Consider the following 16,959-nt stretch of genomic DNA (forward strand, 5'->3'; position numbering starts at 1 on the left):
GTGCGCCATCGACGACACGAATCCATCGACAACAAACTGAGCCATGCTAGCTAGCTAGCTAGCAGAGAAAAATAATAGCCATAGCTCAGGAATCAGATTAACCAAATCTACATTTAAGAGAGTGGTAAATAGCCAATTATATATTTAAAAATTAATAAACGTTCCAGCGAGACAATTTCAGAAACATCTGGATTATTTTGATGGTTGATTACAGTATTTGAGTCAAACAACGAGGTAAGCTGTAAAATGGCGGATAACAATCTGGGAGCTAACGTTAGCTGTGTTGCTAGTAATGTTGAATAAACTAGCAAGTTATTAGCTATATGTAGCTAGGACAATTCATGTTAGCTAGATACAATAAGGAACTGGGATTTTAAGTAGCGGTTTTGTCGCAAATTAACTAGCTAGCAGTTAACTTAATCATCAAACCATATTGACGTGTCCCTTGACTGTAACGTTATATATTAGCACGCTAGTACATGGTAGCTAAGTTATTTAGCTAGTTAGCTCTTTCACCATGATGTGTGCAGCGACTTTGCCTGATTTAAGTCGGAATCGTTACCTAAATCGTCTTGCGATCACCATAACACATAATGCGTGTGTTTGTTTATAGTTAACCCGTCTCTTAGTTAACTATAAGATAGTTAACTACAGTAATGGTAGCCAGCTAGCTGGCAAAGATGGAGGACGTCAAACATTGTTTACACGGAAGAGGATTGTACCCTATCAAGAATAGCTTGTTTTTGGCGTAACGTTAGCTATGTTGAAAATATGTGTAGCTAACTGAATGACATTTATTGTTCTTACATGTCGTTAGAGTTGCATACTTCTTGGTTTTGTTTAACTGTTTTACAGTTACATTTACTACATTGTCTGACAGCCGCAGAATGCATAGCTACGTTACTAGCCAACCTTCCATTCGCCGACATCAATCAATGAACAAAGATGGAGTAGTTTAAGAACGTCTGTTGCAGCCCTGGAGTAACGTTAGGCGTCATAATGTAGGGATTTTTTTGTTGTTGTTTGAAGTCGACGAGGTGTTATTTAGTTCGTGATTCTCATATGTAAAGACGTTTGCTGACGCAGCTTTCCGAATGGCCCAACATTAGCTATCTCGTTTAGCTAGCTTTCTCGTGAATAATTGTTGCTGGCTTCATAACTGATTTCCCCCCTATTTCCATTTGTAAAGTCTGCTGTTGTCTTCTGGTTCTACGTCCAGTGTCATGTTATTCTATTTTCCCAGGTAACAGTAGCAAGCTACATCTGGAAGGTGTATTCATTCGTCTGTTGCAAAACGTTTTCTAACGGAAACCGTTTACTAAAGGAACCTAACGGACACAAATGAAAAGGAAAGGGACCTACCTGCAGTTGTCCAATAAAAACCTATCGTTTTCGTTGCAAATAATTTTCTGTTTGGCGTGAACGGGTTCCGTTGCAAAACGGTTAGCAACAGACCAAACGTTTTGCAACGGAATCAGACTAATGAATACATCTCTTCAGCAGTCAATTGTAAACTGCCGAGTGTGCAAACAGAATTGGTTATCCTCACTTCTTATTTATACTGTTAATCCATGATACTTGTTACACATCAACCTACACACACGTTAAGTTATACATAGGCATAATACCATCTTTGTCCTTTTGAAAGTTTGACCTTTCTTTTCATATGTTCTAGGTTGTATTAGTCTACATTTTGGTGGGTCCTGAGAAGTCAATACTTACTAGAGTGGGTCCAGAAAATGTTAAAGAAATGATAGCAGCACAAGAGTTGCACACAGAGTTTCAGTTTCCTCAGTAAGTATAACTTAGATGTGTAAAGTAACATGCAAATTGTATTACCTTATTTTTTTGCAAACCGTGAAGATACAGAGGACATACACTTTGTATTGCATAGATAGACCTTCAAACTTGTTCTGTGTGTATTGTTACAATAACTTATTTTTGTTTTCTGAACAGAGAGACCGATACACAGTTATCCTCTGACACAGACCTTGAGGACCCTGATGTCAAGAATGCAAAGCTTGGGAAAGGAAAGGTGAGACTTGCTTGTAAAATCCTCTATCAACACAAGACATCCATAATTAAATGGATATGGTCACCTACTACTTTACATTTGTGCACACACAATGTACACTAACACTTAGACGGTATTCCTGTCTGTTGTAGGGTGGAAGGAAGGGGAAGAAAACCCCTGGAGAGAAGGGGAAGGGTGGTGGAGCAAAGGGTACTGGCCTTGGCGGGGTGAATGGCCACCACCAGGAGAATGGGATGGAGAGCATGACCCTGTTCGAGGTGGTGAAGATGGGGAAGAGTGCCACACAGGTTGGTTCAAACTATTTTAATTAGAAGGATAGGGTAATAAAGTAGTCATTCTCAATGCATGTTGTTGATAGTACTATTTTCATATTTAAGTGATGGCTAATTGGTGTTTTTTCTTTTAGTCCATCGTTGATGACTGGATTGAGTCTTACAAGAATGATCGAGACATTGCACTCCTGGACTTGATCAACTTTTTCATCCAGTGCTCCGGTTGTAAAGGTAGGCTCCCAGAGTGTATTGAATAGAATTGTTGAATAGAATACGATCTGCTGTGAAGGCTCCCAGAGTGTATTGAATAGAATTGTTGAATAGAATACAATCTGCTGTGAAGGCTCCCAGAGTGTATTGAATAGAATTGTTGAATAGAATACAATCTGCTGTGAAGGCTCCCAGAGTGTATTGAATAGAATTGTTGAATAGAATACAATCTGCTGTGAAGGCTCCCAGAGTGTATTGAATATAATTGTTGAATAGAATACAATTTGCTGTGAAGGCTCCCAGAGTGTATTGAATAGAATACGATCTGCTGTGAAGGACTTTTCTAAATCATTTTGCATCCATTACTTGTGATGATTAAACAAGCTAAGATTTTTTGTTCTTATTTTTTGTTTTGCTACAGGTGCTGTCAGTGCAGAGATGTTCAGACACATGCAAAACTCTGAGATCATCAGGAAGATGACAGAGGAATTTGACGAGGTACTTTCTGATTGTACACTTACTGTACATCGTTATTTATGCCTCTCTGTCTATAGCGTATATTTAAACATTATTCCCGCTTTCTTTCTCTCTGTTATCAAATAGGACAGTGGGGACTACCCGTTAACCATGGCAGGGCCACTGTGGAAGAAGTTCAAGTCGAGCTTCTGTGAGTTTATCGGGGTGCTGGTGCGGCAGTGTCAGTACAGCATAATCTATGACGAGTACATGATGGACACAGTTATCTCGCTGCTCACGGGCCTGTCTGACTCGCAGGTCCGAGCCTTCAGACACACCAGCACACTGGCAGGTCAGTACTAACACAATAGAGACTCTGGGCAGTTGAGGGAAGACTGTAGTTAAACGACTGTTAAACTACTAGCTTGATGTATTTTAGTGCTATCTTTTATAAGGGTAACACTGTGTGTCTATATGTAGGCCTATTGAATATACCTTGATTTGATGGCAGGTCTGCATAAATAGTGCCTTATTAATTAGTAGATGTCACTCAAGTGAGTCCTTGTCTCTACCAGCCATGAAATTGATGACAGCCTTGGTGAACGTGGCTCTGAACCTGAGCATCAACATGGACAACACTCAGAGGCAGTATGAGGCAGAGAGGAACAAGGTCATGGCCAAGAGGGCCAATGATAGGCTAGAGCTCCTGTTACAGAAGCGTAAAGAGGTGAGTGGGTTCTTCTGGTGTCTCTCAACCGTTTCTTCCCTACGGCTGTTGTAGGGAGGGGTAACCTTACCTGGTCCTAACAATTCAAAACTGACCATTTAGAAATTACATTTTTGAAAAGGAAAAGGCACAGCGCTCGCTCACCATTTTAAAACATTATTTTATTTAAACAACTAAAAGCTTGATAACCAATTTCTGATGAAGGCCATCGATGAAGTCCGAAACGTCAAACTTTTAATAGTTGTTTAAGTAAAATATGATTTTAATGGTGAGTGAGCGTTGCGCCTTTTCAATTATAATTTAGTTTTTTGGCTGCACCTCGACTCGCGTTCGTTGTGCGCCCTCCACTTCTTTCCATTAGATATGTAAAAATCATTTTCAATTTGAAATGTCTCCTCTTTTCAGCTTCAAGAAAATCAAGACGAAATTGAAAACATGATGAATGCGATTTTTAAAGGAGTGTTTGTTCACAGATATCGGTATGTATTGCAACTTGTCATCTTTCTACGTACAGAACAATTTATTAAATTACAACTGTAATGGATTATGTGTTATATATTTTTATTCTGTATTGTTTTAGGGTGGGTATTATGAAGGGTATTTTTGTAGTAGATTTTTAAAGAGGGGTCTAAAAAGAGAACTGTGGGTGCATTCACTTGATGTCAGAGAGTTTGATCACTGTGTGAAAACCAACTTCAGGTACTGACATTGAGCGAGACTTCAGATGCATGGAAGGCTAACAGCAGTTCTGAGATGTGCAGGCTGGTCTTTCACTGAGCTGTTCCAAGGCTTTGGGGTGCCCTCTTGTGTTAAACAACAGGCAGCAACGGTTGCTAAGGCCGAACAGCTCATCATGGCACACCATGATGCACTGATATCTGATCTAAGTAGAACTGCCTCTGGCTGTACCACTTAAGCCTTTCTAATGAAATCAATGTTTACTGCCCTACCGTAAGATATCAAATAATTGATTTGATCATTGAGCGTAATGGGGGCTGTGAATAAGTCTGGACATTTCTCTGTTTATCAGCGATGCCATAGCTGAGGTCCGGGCAATCTGCATTGAGGAGATTGGGGTATGGATGAAGATGTACAGCGATGCTTTTCTCAATGACAGTTATCTGAAGTATGTTGGATGGACCATGCATGACAAGGTGAGCCATGCAATATGTCAAATCACATTTGTGGGAGTTGTAAAGCATGTTGCGGGTAGTCATTTACTGTGTGTTTCAACAGTAGGTATATTATCAGAGTTGAAAAGCTACAGCATTGAGGTTTGAACGTTGTGGTTTGAACATTGTCCTCCCTGTGATTGCAGCAAGGAGAAGTGCGTCTCAGGTGTCTGACTGCGCTCCAGGGCTTGTACTATAACCGGGAGCTCAACACTCGACTGGAGCTTTTCACCAGCCGCTTCAAGGTAGGTCAGACGCTCCCCCATCACACCACTGACTGGGAAATCCTGTACATAACATACACACATCATGGTTGGCCAGATGTTGACTTTACTGTCATTGACAGGACCGCATTGTGTCGATGGCTCTGGATAAGGAGTATGATGTTGCAGTGCAAGCCATAAAACTTCTGACTCTTGTCTTGCAGTGAGTAACCTTGTCTACAAATGTCTATAATTGCTCATCCTTCATAACGTTAGCCCACGTATTAGTGTCCAGCCCTCCATGCACTCCTGACCCTTCGCCGATGACGATGAGACCTTACAGACCTGTGTGTTGTTGTCACCTTGCAGTAGCAGTGATGAGGTCCTGACAGCAGAGGACTGTGAGAGTGTCTACCATCTGGTCTACTCTGCCCATCGACCTGTGGCTGTGGCTGCAGGAGAATTCCTCTATAAGAAGTAGGTCTCACACTGGCTCTCTAAAGCTGTGGTGGAAGCTGAAAAATACTCCTATGAAATTGTGATTAAAGCCCTATTTGGGTTGGTAATGCCTTAAGGCTGAGAAACAGATATATATTTTTGGAATTATCCAGCTGCATTTAACCTTACCTCAATGTTGCCATGTCCATAGGCTCTTCAGCCATCGAGGTCCAGAGGAGGAAGGGATGCCCAGGAGGGGCAGGCAGAGCCTCAATGGGAACCTCATCAAGACCACCGTCTTCTTCTTCCTGGAGAGTGAGGTGTGTTCAGGCTCCATGAAGAGTCTGTCTGTGTTTGAAGTGACCTACTTGGGGCACAAATCAAAATCACATTTTAAATTGTTATGTTTCGTAAACAACATGTGTAGACTAACTGTGAAATGATTACTTATGGGCCCTTTCCCAACAATAAGAGTTAATGATAACAAAAATAGAGATACAGTAGTGACTCGACAAATAAATACACAGTGAATAACATGGCTATATACAGGGAGCACCAGTATCATGCCAATGTGCAGGGGTACGAGGTAGTTGAAGTAGCTATGAACATATAGGTAGGGGTAAAGTGACTAGTGACGTGTTTCAGTTGTGATAACCTCTGAACGTTTGCAGCTCCATGAGCACGGGGCCTACCTGGTGGACAGCCTGTGGGAGTGTGCAGGGGAGCTGCTCAAAGACTGGGAGAGCATGATCAGCCTGCTGCTGGATGAGCCCATGCCAGGGGAGGAAGGTAAGGAGGAGCAACACACACACACACACACACACACACACACACACACACACACACACACACACACACACACACACACACACACACACACACACACACACACACACACACACACACACACACAGTCATGTCTCAACATGTTTTGTCCTGTCCAGCCCTGACAGACCACCAGGAGACTGCCCTGATCGAGATCATGCTGTGTGCCATCCGCCAGGCCTGTGAGTGCCACCCTCCAGTGGGCAGAGGCACTGGGAAGAGGGTGAGTGCTGCTTGGCATTTTCCAATGTAAGCCTCTCAGCGGTCAACTCCAGTACTAGTGAGCTCTCAAGGCTTTATTCTCAGAAGGCATGTTTGAACATTCACTCAGATATGAGGTTTTATAAAAACCTTTCATATAACATTATTGTAATGTGAGCTCAGGTGGGCCGTTGCGCTTTAGCAAACAAAGGAAAGGAGGGGTGTTCAATGACAAAAATCACGAGAATGGCTTACCAAGAAAAACTTCCAAAAGTACTAATTTGAGGTTAAAAGGAGATGGAGCACTCAACAAAAAAAGCCAGAGATTGATTACTTTTTGCTCACTTTAATCCATTGTACAGGATGCTAACAGGTGACTGACGGTTCTGCCTTTTTTTGTTGAGTGCTCTAACTCCTTTTTACCTTAAATGAGTCCTTTTGGAAGTTTTTCTAGGTATGCCATTCTCATGATTGTGATGTGATTGTGCTCTTCTGAAAATCCTCCTAGGTCCTGACAGCGAAAGAAAAGAAAACCCAGCTGGATGACCGGACGAGAATCACGGAGATCTTTGCTGTGGCGTTGCCTCTGTTGTTGGCCAAGGTCAGTTATCAAGTTGTGTACATGACTGTCACTTTTTATAGTCTATACACAGCTTCTATATAGAACTCAACCCCTGGGACTGCCAGAATGATGCAGTATTACTCAATGCTAGGTCTCTTGTTGTAGCTGCCCTCACCCTCCATCTTACCCTCACAGTACTCCGTTGATGCTGAGAAGGTGACCAACTTACTGCAGCTACCGCAGTTCTTTGACCTGGAAATCTACACCACTGGTCGATTGGAAAAGGTTTGTGAATCATCTGATATTCCTGGACCGTAACTAATCCTACCGCACCTTAGATTGTTAACAGTCAATTATTCACATGGCCATTGTGGCAGAATATAGTTTGAGACCTCGCATCCCTTTGTCCTCTGTTTGTGTGCAGCACTTGGAGTCATTGCTGCGTCAGATCAGGGAGGTGGTGGAGAAGCACATAGAGACTGACGTGCTGGAGGCGTGCTCCATGACCTACCACGCTCTCTGCAACGAGGAGTTCACCATCTTCAACAGGGTGGACATCGCCAGGTCCCAGCTACTGGACGAGTTGGTGGACAAGTTCAACAGACTCCTGGAGGACTTCCTGCTGGAGGTGGGCACAGATGCATAGAGATACATACAATGTCTATTGTATTCTATTTAATTCTATGTTTAGCTGGCTGAGTGGCTAAGAGACTGAGCAGTCTGTCAGATTGAGAACTTCTATGGCAGATTTGGCAAAGCATAAGGACATTGCCTGTCTTTAATCTTTGTAGATTATTTGTCAAAGAAAAATGAGTATTCTAGGGTAGTACTCAGATTCGTGTTAATTGAAACTGGGACTAAATTGAGTGATACAAGGCTATGTAGGATTTCACAACCTAGTTATCTGTTGTTTCAGGGTGAGGAACCAGATGAGGATGATGCCTACCAGGTCCTGTCCACACTAAAGAGGATCACTGCGTTCCACAAGTAAGGCCTTGAGCAAGATTAAACAAGTAATGTGTAATCCAAACATTTGCCAATGAACGGTAGATAAATCATAACTCCTTATCTGACTAGATTCTGTGTTTCTCTCTCCTCTTCAGTGCACATGACCTCTCTAAATGGGACCTGTTCACCAGCAACTATAAGCTACTAAACACAGGACTTCAGAATGGAGATATGCCTGAGCAGGTACCTAAACCATAACCCTGTTATCCCCTCAAACCCACCTACCCCTGAAATGTTTGACATTCATCTCCACTGTTTACTATCACTTACCTTGTAATACTCTCTTTTTCCCAGATTGTAATTCATGCGATGCAGTGCACACACTACATCATTCTGTGGCACCTAGCCAAGGTCTCAGAGGGCAGCTCCACAAAGGTACACACACTGTTGTTATCAGTGACTAATGACTCCAGTGTCTACCAATGGTTGTGACTATACACCCCTGTGTGGCGGAGTTACAAGTTGTGTCTGTAAAATGAATGTGGTTTACTGAGTAAATAGTGAGTAGTGAATACTGAGAAAATCTGTTGGTTTCCAGGGGAACATGGTCACCCTGAGGAAGCAGATGAGGGCCTTCTGTCTGATGTGTCAACGCTACCTCACCAGTGTCAACACCACTGTCAAAGAGCAGGTGGGTTGTCCTACGTCATGTCAGTCTGTTCCCTGACTGTGTAGCTGTGTGTTCACTGTTAAGTGAGTGCTGAGGAGTTGCTGCTCTGTTGTATTTTCCTGGATTACCGTAAAGCACTGTGTGACAGCTGTTGACGTGGACGGGTGTTGTGTGATTGATTGATTGATTGATTGACTGTGTTCCAGGCCTTCACCATCCTGTGTGACGCCCTGATGATCTTCAGCCACCAGATCGTGTCGTCGGGCCGGGAGCAGCTGGAGGCTCTGATCTACACGCCAGACTCCCCCCTACAGGCCGAGCTGCTCAACTTCATCCTGGACCACGTCTTTATCGACCAGGACGATGACAACAACAGCACAGGTCAGACACAGCCCACTGGCAGACAGTAACAACACAGGCCAGACAGAGCCCCCCCCCCACACACACACAGCACAGCCTAAACATCCACACAGCCCACCTGGCAGCTAGTCACAACACGAGACGTCTGAGAATGGCTTTTAATGTGAATAGTGCACACACAAGTTAAAAAAACAGAGCTGTTTCTGAGTTAAAGCGAACACATTATATGGAGACAGGAATGGTAAAGTTTTGCAAGCGGTTACCTCAGTGTTCTTAATTTTATCAGATGGGCAGCAAGATGATGAAGCCAGTAAAATCGAGGCTTTACACAAGAGACGTAACCTGCTGGCAGCGTACTGCAAACTGATAATTTACAATGTAGTGGAGATGAACACTGGAGCTGATATCTTCAAGCAGTACATGAGGGTATGTCTGGCCTCCAACCATATTTAGACCTTTTAAAAGAAAAATGTTATGTTGTGCTATTCCTAATCAATGAAATGTGTGTTTTTCTCTCTAGTACTACAATGACTATGGAGATATCATCAAGGAAACGATGAGTAAAACAAGACAAATTGACAAGATCCAGTGTGCCAAGACCCTTATTCTGAGTTTGCAGCAGGTAAGAGCTATGGTGAAATTAACATTCAGTTAAAGTATTGTCTTCATTTTGTGACAATGTGAGTGGTTTTGATGATTTGTTTTTTAAAAGTTGCAACACTTTTCTCTTTTTAGCTTTTCAATGAGATGTTATCTGACCTCGGCTGCAACTTTGACCGCTCGTCGTCGTCCTTCTGCGGCATTAAAGAACTGGCCCGACGTTTCTCGTTGACCTTTGGCCTGGATCAGCTGAAGACCAGAGAGGCTATCGCCATGTTACACAAGTAAGCCTGCAGCAAATGTGAAACTCATCCCCTGTGTAGGAATCAATACGTAAAGGTTTAACAGCTCTGCAGGCATGCTTCTATTTGAGGCTTCTCAACCTCCCAGAACTGTTAAAGTATTTACAGCTCAATACTTCAATCCATTCCTTCCTAAAGATTTTGTCTTGTGCTACACTTGCTGCAGGGATGGAATCGAGTTTGCCTTCAAGGAGCCCAGTCCCCAGGGAGAGGGAAACCCTCCTCTCAACCTTGCCTTCCTGGACATTCTCAGCGAGTTTTCCTCCAAACTTCTCCGTCAGGACAAGAAGACTGTGTAAGTCAGAGGAAACTGTTATACTTAGTCCTATGTGCAGTCAATTCATTAGTGACTGTATTGTCCTTAGCCAGACAGACCACAGCTACACTAGATCATGGATGTTGATTTGTGGTCCTCTGTCCCCTGCAGTCACCTCTACCTGGAGCGGTTCATGACCTTCCAGATGGCCCTGCAGCGAGAGGACTGCTGGCTGCCCCTCATCTCCTACAGGAACTCCCTGCAGGCCGGAGGGGACGACGACACCATGTCTGTCATCAGCGGCTACAGCAGCCGAAGTTCCAGCATCAGGACCAAGAAGGCCAAGCCAGCCAGCACCGGAAAGAGGAAACTGCCTGAAGGTGAGGGGCCGACACCGAGCCACAGAACAGCATGGGCGACATACTGTGACACGCTGGTGTTAAACCTGAAAGCTCAATGTTTAGTGTTATGATATACACTGAATTATACAAAACATTACGAACACCTTCCTAATATTGAGTTGCATTCCCTTTTGCCCTCAGAACAGTCTCAATTTGTCGGAGCATGGACTACAAGGTGTCGAAAGCATTCCACAGGGCTGCTGACCCATGTTAACTCCAATGCTTCCAACAATGCTTTCACCCTCTGAATGGCACACACACAATCCATATCTCAATTGTCTCAAGTCTTAAAAATCCTTATTTTACCTGTCTCCTCCCCTTCATCTACACTGATTTGAAGTGGATTTAACAGGTGATATCAATAAGGGATCATAGCTTTCACCTGATCAGTCTATGACATGTAAAAAGCAGGTGTTCCTAATGTTTTGTACACTGTGTACACAACAAATTGTGTTCCAGAATATGCCACCTGCTTTGTGCGATTAGATTTTCACTTGGGGAAATAACTTGCCGAATGAAGATTAGACATTAATGAATTGTTTGCTAGATGTTATCTGACGTTGGCTTTATAACAAGCCAATACGCTAAGATGTCTCTACCTGAGCAGTGAGTGGTCTGCTCACTGTATAACAACCCTATGAAACCCTTGCTATTGCAGCAGAGGAGAGTAGCAGCTGCAGCACAGACGCAGTGTGGATGAACCAGGAGCAGAACGTGCAGACGCCAGTGATGACGCCCTCGCCACATCTAACCTCCACTGTGCTGAGGGACCCCAAGAAAATGAGGCCAGAGGAGAGCTACATGGGTGTCTATGCTATGACATCAGAGCAGCAGCACCAACAGCTGCCCCCCCAACAGCACCACCATCAGACCCCCATGGACTACAAGTATGGAACACCTTTTTATGGCTCAACACCTTTTGATTTTCATGAGTATCTTTGGCCATCCATTGTAGGGCGGCAGGTAGCCTAGTGGTTAAGAGCGTTGGCCCAGTAAATGAAAACTTGCTGGTTCAAATCCCCGAGCCGACTAGGTGAAAAATCTGTCAATGCGTCCTTGAGCAAGGCACTTAACCCTAATTGCTCCTGTAAGTCGCTCTGGATAAGAGCGTCTGCTAAAGAACTAAAATGTAAAAATCTATGATGTAATGTTACTTAGCTATGTATGCAATGTTATCACAATGAATGATATCTTCAATGAAACTGCTGTAGTTCGCCTCTTGTTTGAATAAGTATGACTGTCTGTATTAATGTGTCTGACTCTGTTTTCAGTACCCAGGTGACCTGGATGCTAGCCCAGAGACAGCAGGCAGAGGCCCGGCAGCAGCAGGAGCGAGCCAGCATGCAGTATGCGAAGATGAGGAGCCACATGCAGAATGCAATGTAAGACTGCACTTCTCTTCCAGGCCACAGTGGTGTTTCAACCCCAGTGTAGTACTTACTGTCATTTGCTGCCACATGTGTAATGTATATAGTAATTTGTGGCCATGTCTTTGACCATCTAGCCGCCGCGGTTCAGGACTCATGGAGGATGATGAGGAGCCAATAGTAGAGGATGTAATGATGTCATCAGAGGACCGTTTGGAAGATCTCAACGAGGGCATGGATTTCGACACTATGGATATTGATCTGGTAAAATACACTCATAAAGATGTTTATTTTCTCACAAGTTGTGCATTTATGAATATTACTGCCTTGGTGTCTCTTCTTTCTTACTTTGCTGTTTATTGTTTAGCCACCATCTAAAAATCGCAGAGAGAGATCAGAGCTGAAGCCAGACTACTTTGATCCTTCTTCAATCATGGATGATTCGGTGGGTATTGGTTTGTTATTGAGAGTACAGTGATATCTACTTTGTTAAATATCACGTACAACAAACGATATGATCAACAATAACAGTGGCAGTGCCGACGTGAAGTCCAGATACCTAGTTGATGTCTTTGGTATGCATATGGAAAGGCTATACTCATATTCTCTCATTCTTTTCCATATTATACAGCAAGTAACTAAACATTTAAATGCAGTATTTTCTTTCTTTTTAGGTCCTCAATGTTTCAATGTTCTAAGCTGATTATGGTAGATCTGCGTGAAGAGGACACTGTGTTGTTACCGAAAATGTTTTGATAACAAGAAGTATTCTCTGTAGAGAATTGTTTTAAAAGAAGCTCATGGGACTATTTGCTTATCAATGGTTGCACATTCGTCATCATGTTTGAAGTTCACTTTTATTTTGTCGATCAATGGGCATGTTTTTGTCTCATGTAAATACATAGTTGCTGACATACTTTTAAAATATAAAATCTGGCATGACATGTAGCCATATATTAAAACATATACAGTAGGAGAAAATGTGAAACGTCTTCATATTGTTGGAAGGCCTTACCGCAAATATGAAATACAGGGTTCTCAGAATTCTCTCTGTCATTATTTTTAGAGGTTTGTCTGTCCTGCTTTTATAACTTATAGAATACTTTGATTTATAGGTATTTTGTAATGACAATCAGATGTAAATCAGTACTTTATAATAATGTTAATACTCATATAGAGTACAGAAATGAATCTTTGTAATGGAATTTCTGGTGTGTAATAATGGATGTGGCCTGCAGTTTTTCTTTTTTCCAATGTTATAGGTGAGACCTCTTGGTGAACTGATAATGCCCAAATGCCATTTGACCCATTGACAAGCTTAGTTTAAATTCTGAATCACTTTTAAAGGTTTGATGATTTTGAATGCTGTGTGGCTTTTGAAGAGTGGTACAAAAGTATAGTGTGCAGAGGGTTTGTATAAAAGAGTGGTCAAAATATTCTCTGTTGTACCACTGTGTTGTGTCTGTAAGAGAGCTTGTTATAGAATGTTTCTAAAATACCACATTTAAGAGTTTGGGTTAGCTATTATGGTATCATAATATATAATTATATATTATACAATTATAAAAATGTGTAATATATTGTGAATCGGTGCTCATTTTATATTTGCTCAGTTTTAGTTAATTTGAAGTCTAATTTAGGAAAAGGTTCAATAGAATGTAAACTGGTTTAAATTAACCTCCTAACTAATGTGCAGTTATGCATAAGAATTTACCTTTGAATTTGTATTTATATTTAAATGGTAAATGTTTTGTTTGTCTTTTCTAAGGATTTTTGTTTTAATAACTTTTCTTTACCTCTATGTACTTTGGTTTGCAGATTCCCAACAAGCTTTTCTGGAGGAATAAAATTGTAATCATGAATATTGTAAATTATAGTTTTATACAGCCACAACAGCTTAAAACACAGCCTCTCCATTTTCAAAAGCTAAAATATTATATCTAAATACAAAACTACAAACCGGAGAATTGTATATTTTTCATTATTTACATTGTAGCAATGTTAGACAAATTAAAAAAATTATTTGAATGCATAGTTGTTTTGCTTAAATTTTATGTAGGCTTCATACTGTCGTTTTGATATTTACCTTTCTGTTGTCCTTGCATTGAACTGCTGAACGTGTGTGCATATGTCTAAATGTGTATGTATACACATACATATATTATATATATATTCAAATGTATATGAAACTTTTTAAAATCTATTTACAAAGTCCACTGTTCCATTTATGGTTTGTATTTATGTCTCGAGACCAGTAACTTTTTGAACAAAATAAACCCCTGCAATTGTGTGATGATTTCAATGAAGTGTTACCAGTATTTAGTAGGCCTATTACACTGAAATGAAATGTCTACGGGACAGAGTGCAGTATAGTCACTGGTTGTGTGACTAGTTTGAATCACCTGTGTCAGGGGTTGCTACAATGGTGTCATTAATGGGATGGTGATCATGTAGATCACTAAGGGGTGAATGTGGGTCTTTTTAAAGAATAAGCCAGCCAAAGAAGCCACTGTTACAGTAATGGGGTTGTGGATAATGTGTTGTGAGAATTCTATGTATGCACAAACGCCCACACACAAATCATCACAAGAGACATGACAGGCAATAGGATAAATTGACAAGTGGTTACGTAAACTGGAGTTTACCTTTAAATGCTTTGTGCTCACCTCTGCCATGAATTTGCCTGAATACTGTTCATAAACTGAAATTGAGAGGCTCCTAGCATCACATGACCATCATGTACTGAACACATGCTCTGACGACTTGAAGTGATAGAAACGCTTAAGCAAGCATAAAACCCAGTGGATCTGTACAACATAGTTGATTATCTTTACACGAATCTACATATAATCTTACACGTTAATTATTGTAGCGTTGTAATTTTAGGCTTCCAACATTTATTTGTGGTAAACTGACTGGAAGACCTCAAATTGACTCGGCGTCCCACGATGCACTAGTTTTCATTATTGTGCATTCAGCTAAACATCCGGGCTATGTGTGGTATTGTGGGGGAAGATGGCGACACGTATCATCTCTGCTGATTGGATCAAAAACTGGGAAAAATCTGGAAAACACGAGTTGTAAGTTGTATTATATTGTTAAATTGTAAAGACGAATGTCTTGGTATTTCGTTTTCCATTAGGGTTGTTGAGCGATGCAACCGGTTCCAATAGTTATCCTGTACAAGACCGGGCTAACTCGCGACGTGAATTAGCCAACCTAGCGTGCTAACTATTTCATAATAGCAAGATAAAGTTGGCTACAGTTCAATAATGTTGTTTGAAGTAATAATTTGGTAAAGCATTTGTACAATCAATGTACTGCAACACTGGCCCGGGCCATTAGATGCTAACTAGCAAGCTAACTAACTTTTGAGTCCGTCTGTCCTCCGAGGCAGCTAGCTAGTTAGCTTAGCCCTGAAAGCCAGTGCAGTGGACTAACAAGTCAGCTATTATTGATGCAGGCTAGCCTGATGGTTGACCCTGTGCGTTCTAACTAATGTTAGTAGCTACCTACTATAGTTAGCTAGCTACCTATATACCTATCTATTTGGCAAGTTGACTTAGTGACCAGTGAGTTAGCTAACTAATACTAGTATTGCATGCATGTGCATCACAACATGCGGTTTTCGCTCACATGCACTACATGGCCAACAGAATGTGGACATCGCTTCAAACTTGTCGATTCGGCTGTTTCAGCCACACCCGTTGCTGACAGATGTATAAAATCGAGCACACAGCCATGCAATCTCCATAGACAAACATTGTCAGTAGAATGGCCTTACTGAAGAGCTCATTGACTTTCAAAAGTCAGTTACTCAAATTTCTGCCCTGCTAGAGCTGCCCTGGTCAACTGGAAGTGCTGATGTTGTGAAGTGGAAACGTCGAGGAGCAACAACGGCACAGCCGCGAGTGGTAGGCCACAACAGCTCAGAATGGGACCGCCGAGCGCTGAAGCTTGTAAAAAATTGTCTGTCCTCGGTTGCAACACTCACAACAGAGTTCCAAACTGCCTCTGGAAGCAATGTCAGCCCAATAACTGTTTGTCGGGAGCTTTATGAAATGGGTTTTCATGGCCGCACACAAGCCTAAGATCACCATGCACAATGCCAAGAGTTGGCTGGAGTGGTGTGAAGCTCGCCGTCATAAGGATTCTGGAGCAATGGAAATGCTTTCTCTGGAGTGATTTATCACACTTCACTATCTGGCAGTCCAATAGACGAATCTGGGTTTGGCGGATGCCAGGAGAATGCTAGCTGAATGTCCGAATGTGTAGTGCCAACTGTAAAGTTTGGTGGAGGAGGAATAATGGTCTGGGGCTGTTTTCTATGGTTCGGACTAGGCCCCTTAGTTCCAGTGAAGGGAAATCTTAATACTACAGCATACAATGACACTCTAGATGATTCTGTGCTTCCAACTTTATGGCAACAGTTTGGGAATGCCCTTTCCTTTTTCAGCATGGTACTGCCCCCGTGCACAATTCGAGGTCCATAGAGAAATGGATTGTTGAGATCGGTGTAGAATAACTTGTCAGGAATCTGTCCAGGCCAGTCCTCGACTCCATCAAACACCGTTAAAATGAATTGGAACGCAGACTGCAAGCGAGGCCTAATCGCCCAACATCAGTGACTGACCTCACGTATGCTCTTGTGGCTGAATGGAAGGAAGTCCCTGCAGCAATGTTCCATCATCTAGTGGAAAGCCTTCCCAGAAGAGTGGAGGCTGTTTATAGCAGCAAAGGGGGGACCAACTCTATATTAATGGCCATGATTTTAGAATATGTTCGACGAGCAGGGGTCGTTCCTAGCAAGCTAATGGTACCACCACCTGACTCTTGCTACACGAAAACATTAGCTAGGTAGTTAACGTTAGCCACTTTGTTTAGAATAGCCATGCATGTATTGTCCTATGTTTTATTTTTACTTAATGCATGGTTCCCAGGCAGCTATCACAGT

The 16,959-nt window shown here is 42.1% G+C and overlaps 2 protein-coding genes across 5 annotated transcripts in view; both read left to right on the forward strand.

Moving 5' to 3' along the window:
• Positions 1 to 14,037, forward strand: LOC120045127 (cohesin subunit SA-2-like). The gene is made up of 34 exons (XM_038990023.1): positions 1 to 234; positions 1,676 to 1,794; positions 1,957 to 2,035; positions 2,167 to 2,322; positions 2,442 to 2,538; positions 2,939 to 3,015; positions 3,121 to 3,325; positions 3,549 to 3,700; positions 4,106 to 4,179; positions 4,731 to 4,854; positions 5,019 to 5,117; positions 5,219 to 5,298; positions 5,445 to 5,552; positions 5,725 to 5,833; positions 6,185 to 6,302; positions 6,458 to 6,561; positions 7,048 to 7,140; positions 7,297 to 7,386; positions 7,526 to 7,729; positions 8,018 to 8,088; positions 8,205 to 8,292; positions 8,404 to 8,484; positions 8,648 to 8,740; positions 8,926 to 9,100; positions 9,366 to 9,505; positions 9,600 to 9,701; positions 9,815 to 9,963; positions 10,148 to 10,276; positions 10,409 to 10,617; positions 11,297 to 11,525; positions 11,910 to 12,020; positions 12,143 to 12,269; positions 12,373 to 12,450; positions 12,680 to 14,037. The coding sequence occupies exons 2-34, from the start codon at positions 1,751 to 1,753 to the stop codon at positions 12,701 to 12,703; spliced, it is 3,819 nt and encodes a 1,272-aa protein (XP_038845951.1). The 5' UTR covers positions 1 to 234; positions 1,676 to 1,750; the 3' UTR covers positions 12,704 to 14,037.
• Positions 14,038 to 15,008: 971 nt separating this feature from the next.
• Positions 15,009 to 16,959, forward strand: part of LOC120045128 (THO complex subunit 2-like) — an 80,841-nt gene continuing 78,890 nt past the window's right edge. For all 4 annotated transcript variants that reach the window (XM_038990024.1, XM_038990025.1, XM_038990026.1 and 1 more), the window contains exon 1: positions 15,009 to 15,085. In XM_038990024.1, the coding sequence (XP_038845952.1) occupies positions 15,021 to 15,085 (65 nt within the window). In that variant the 5' untranslated portion in view covers positions 15,009 to 15,020. The remainder of the gene's footprint in view (positions 15,086 to 16,959) is intronic.

The sequence above is a fragment of the Salvelinus namaycush genome, chromosome 3 (assembly GCF_016432855.1).
Source record: "Salvelinus namaycush isolate Seneca chromosome 3, SaNama_1.0, whole genome shotgun sequence".
Classification (NCBI taxonomy): domain Eukaryota; kingdom Metazoa; phylum Chordata; class Actinopteri; order Salmoniformes; family Salmonidae; genus Salvelinus; species Salvelinus namaycush.

Coding starts and splice junctions, on each gene's coding strand:
- LOC120045127 (XM_038990023.1), top strand. CDS start 1,751: ATGATAGCAGCACAAGAGTTGCACACAGAGTTTCAGTTTCCTCA. Junction 3,016..3,120: donor TGACAGAGGAATTTGACGAG/GTACTTTCTGAT, acceptor GTTATCAAATAG/GACAGTGGGGACTACCCGTT. Junction 11,526..11,909: donor CAGACCCCCATGGACTACAA/GTATGGAACACC, acceptor CTCTGTTTTCAG/TACCCAGGTGACCTGGATGC.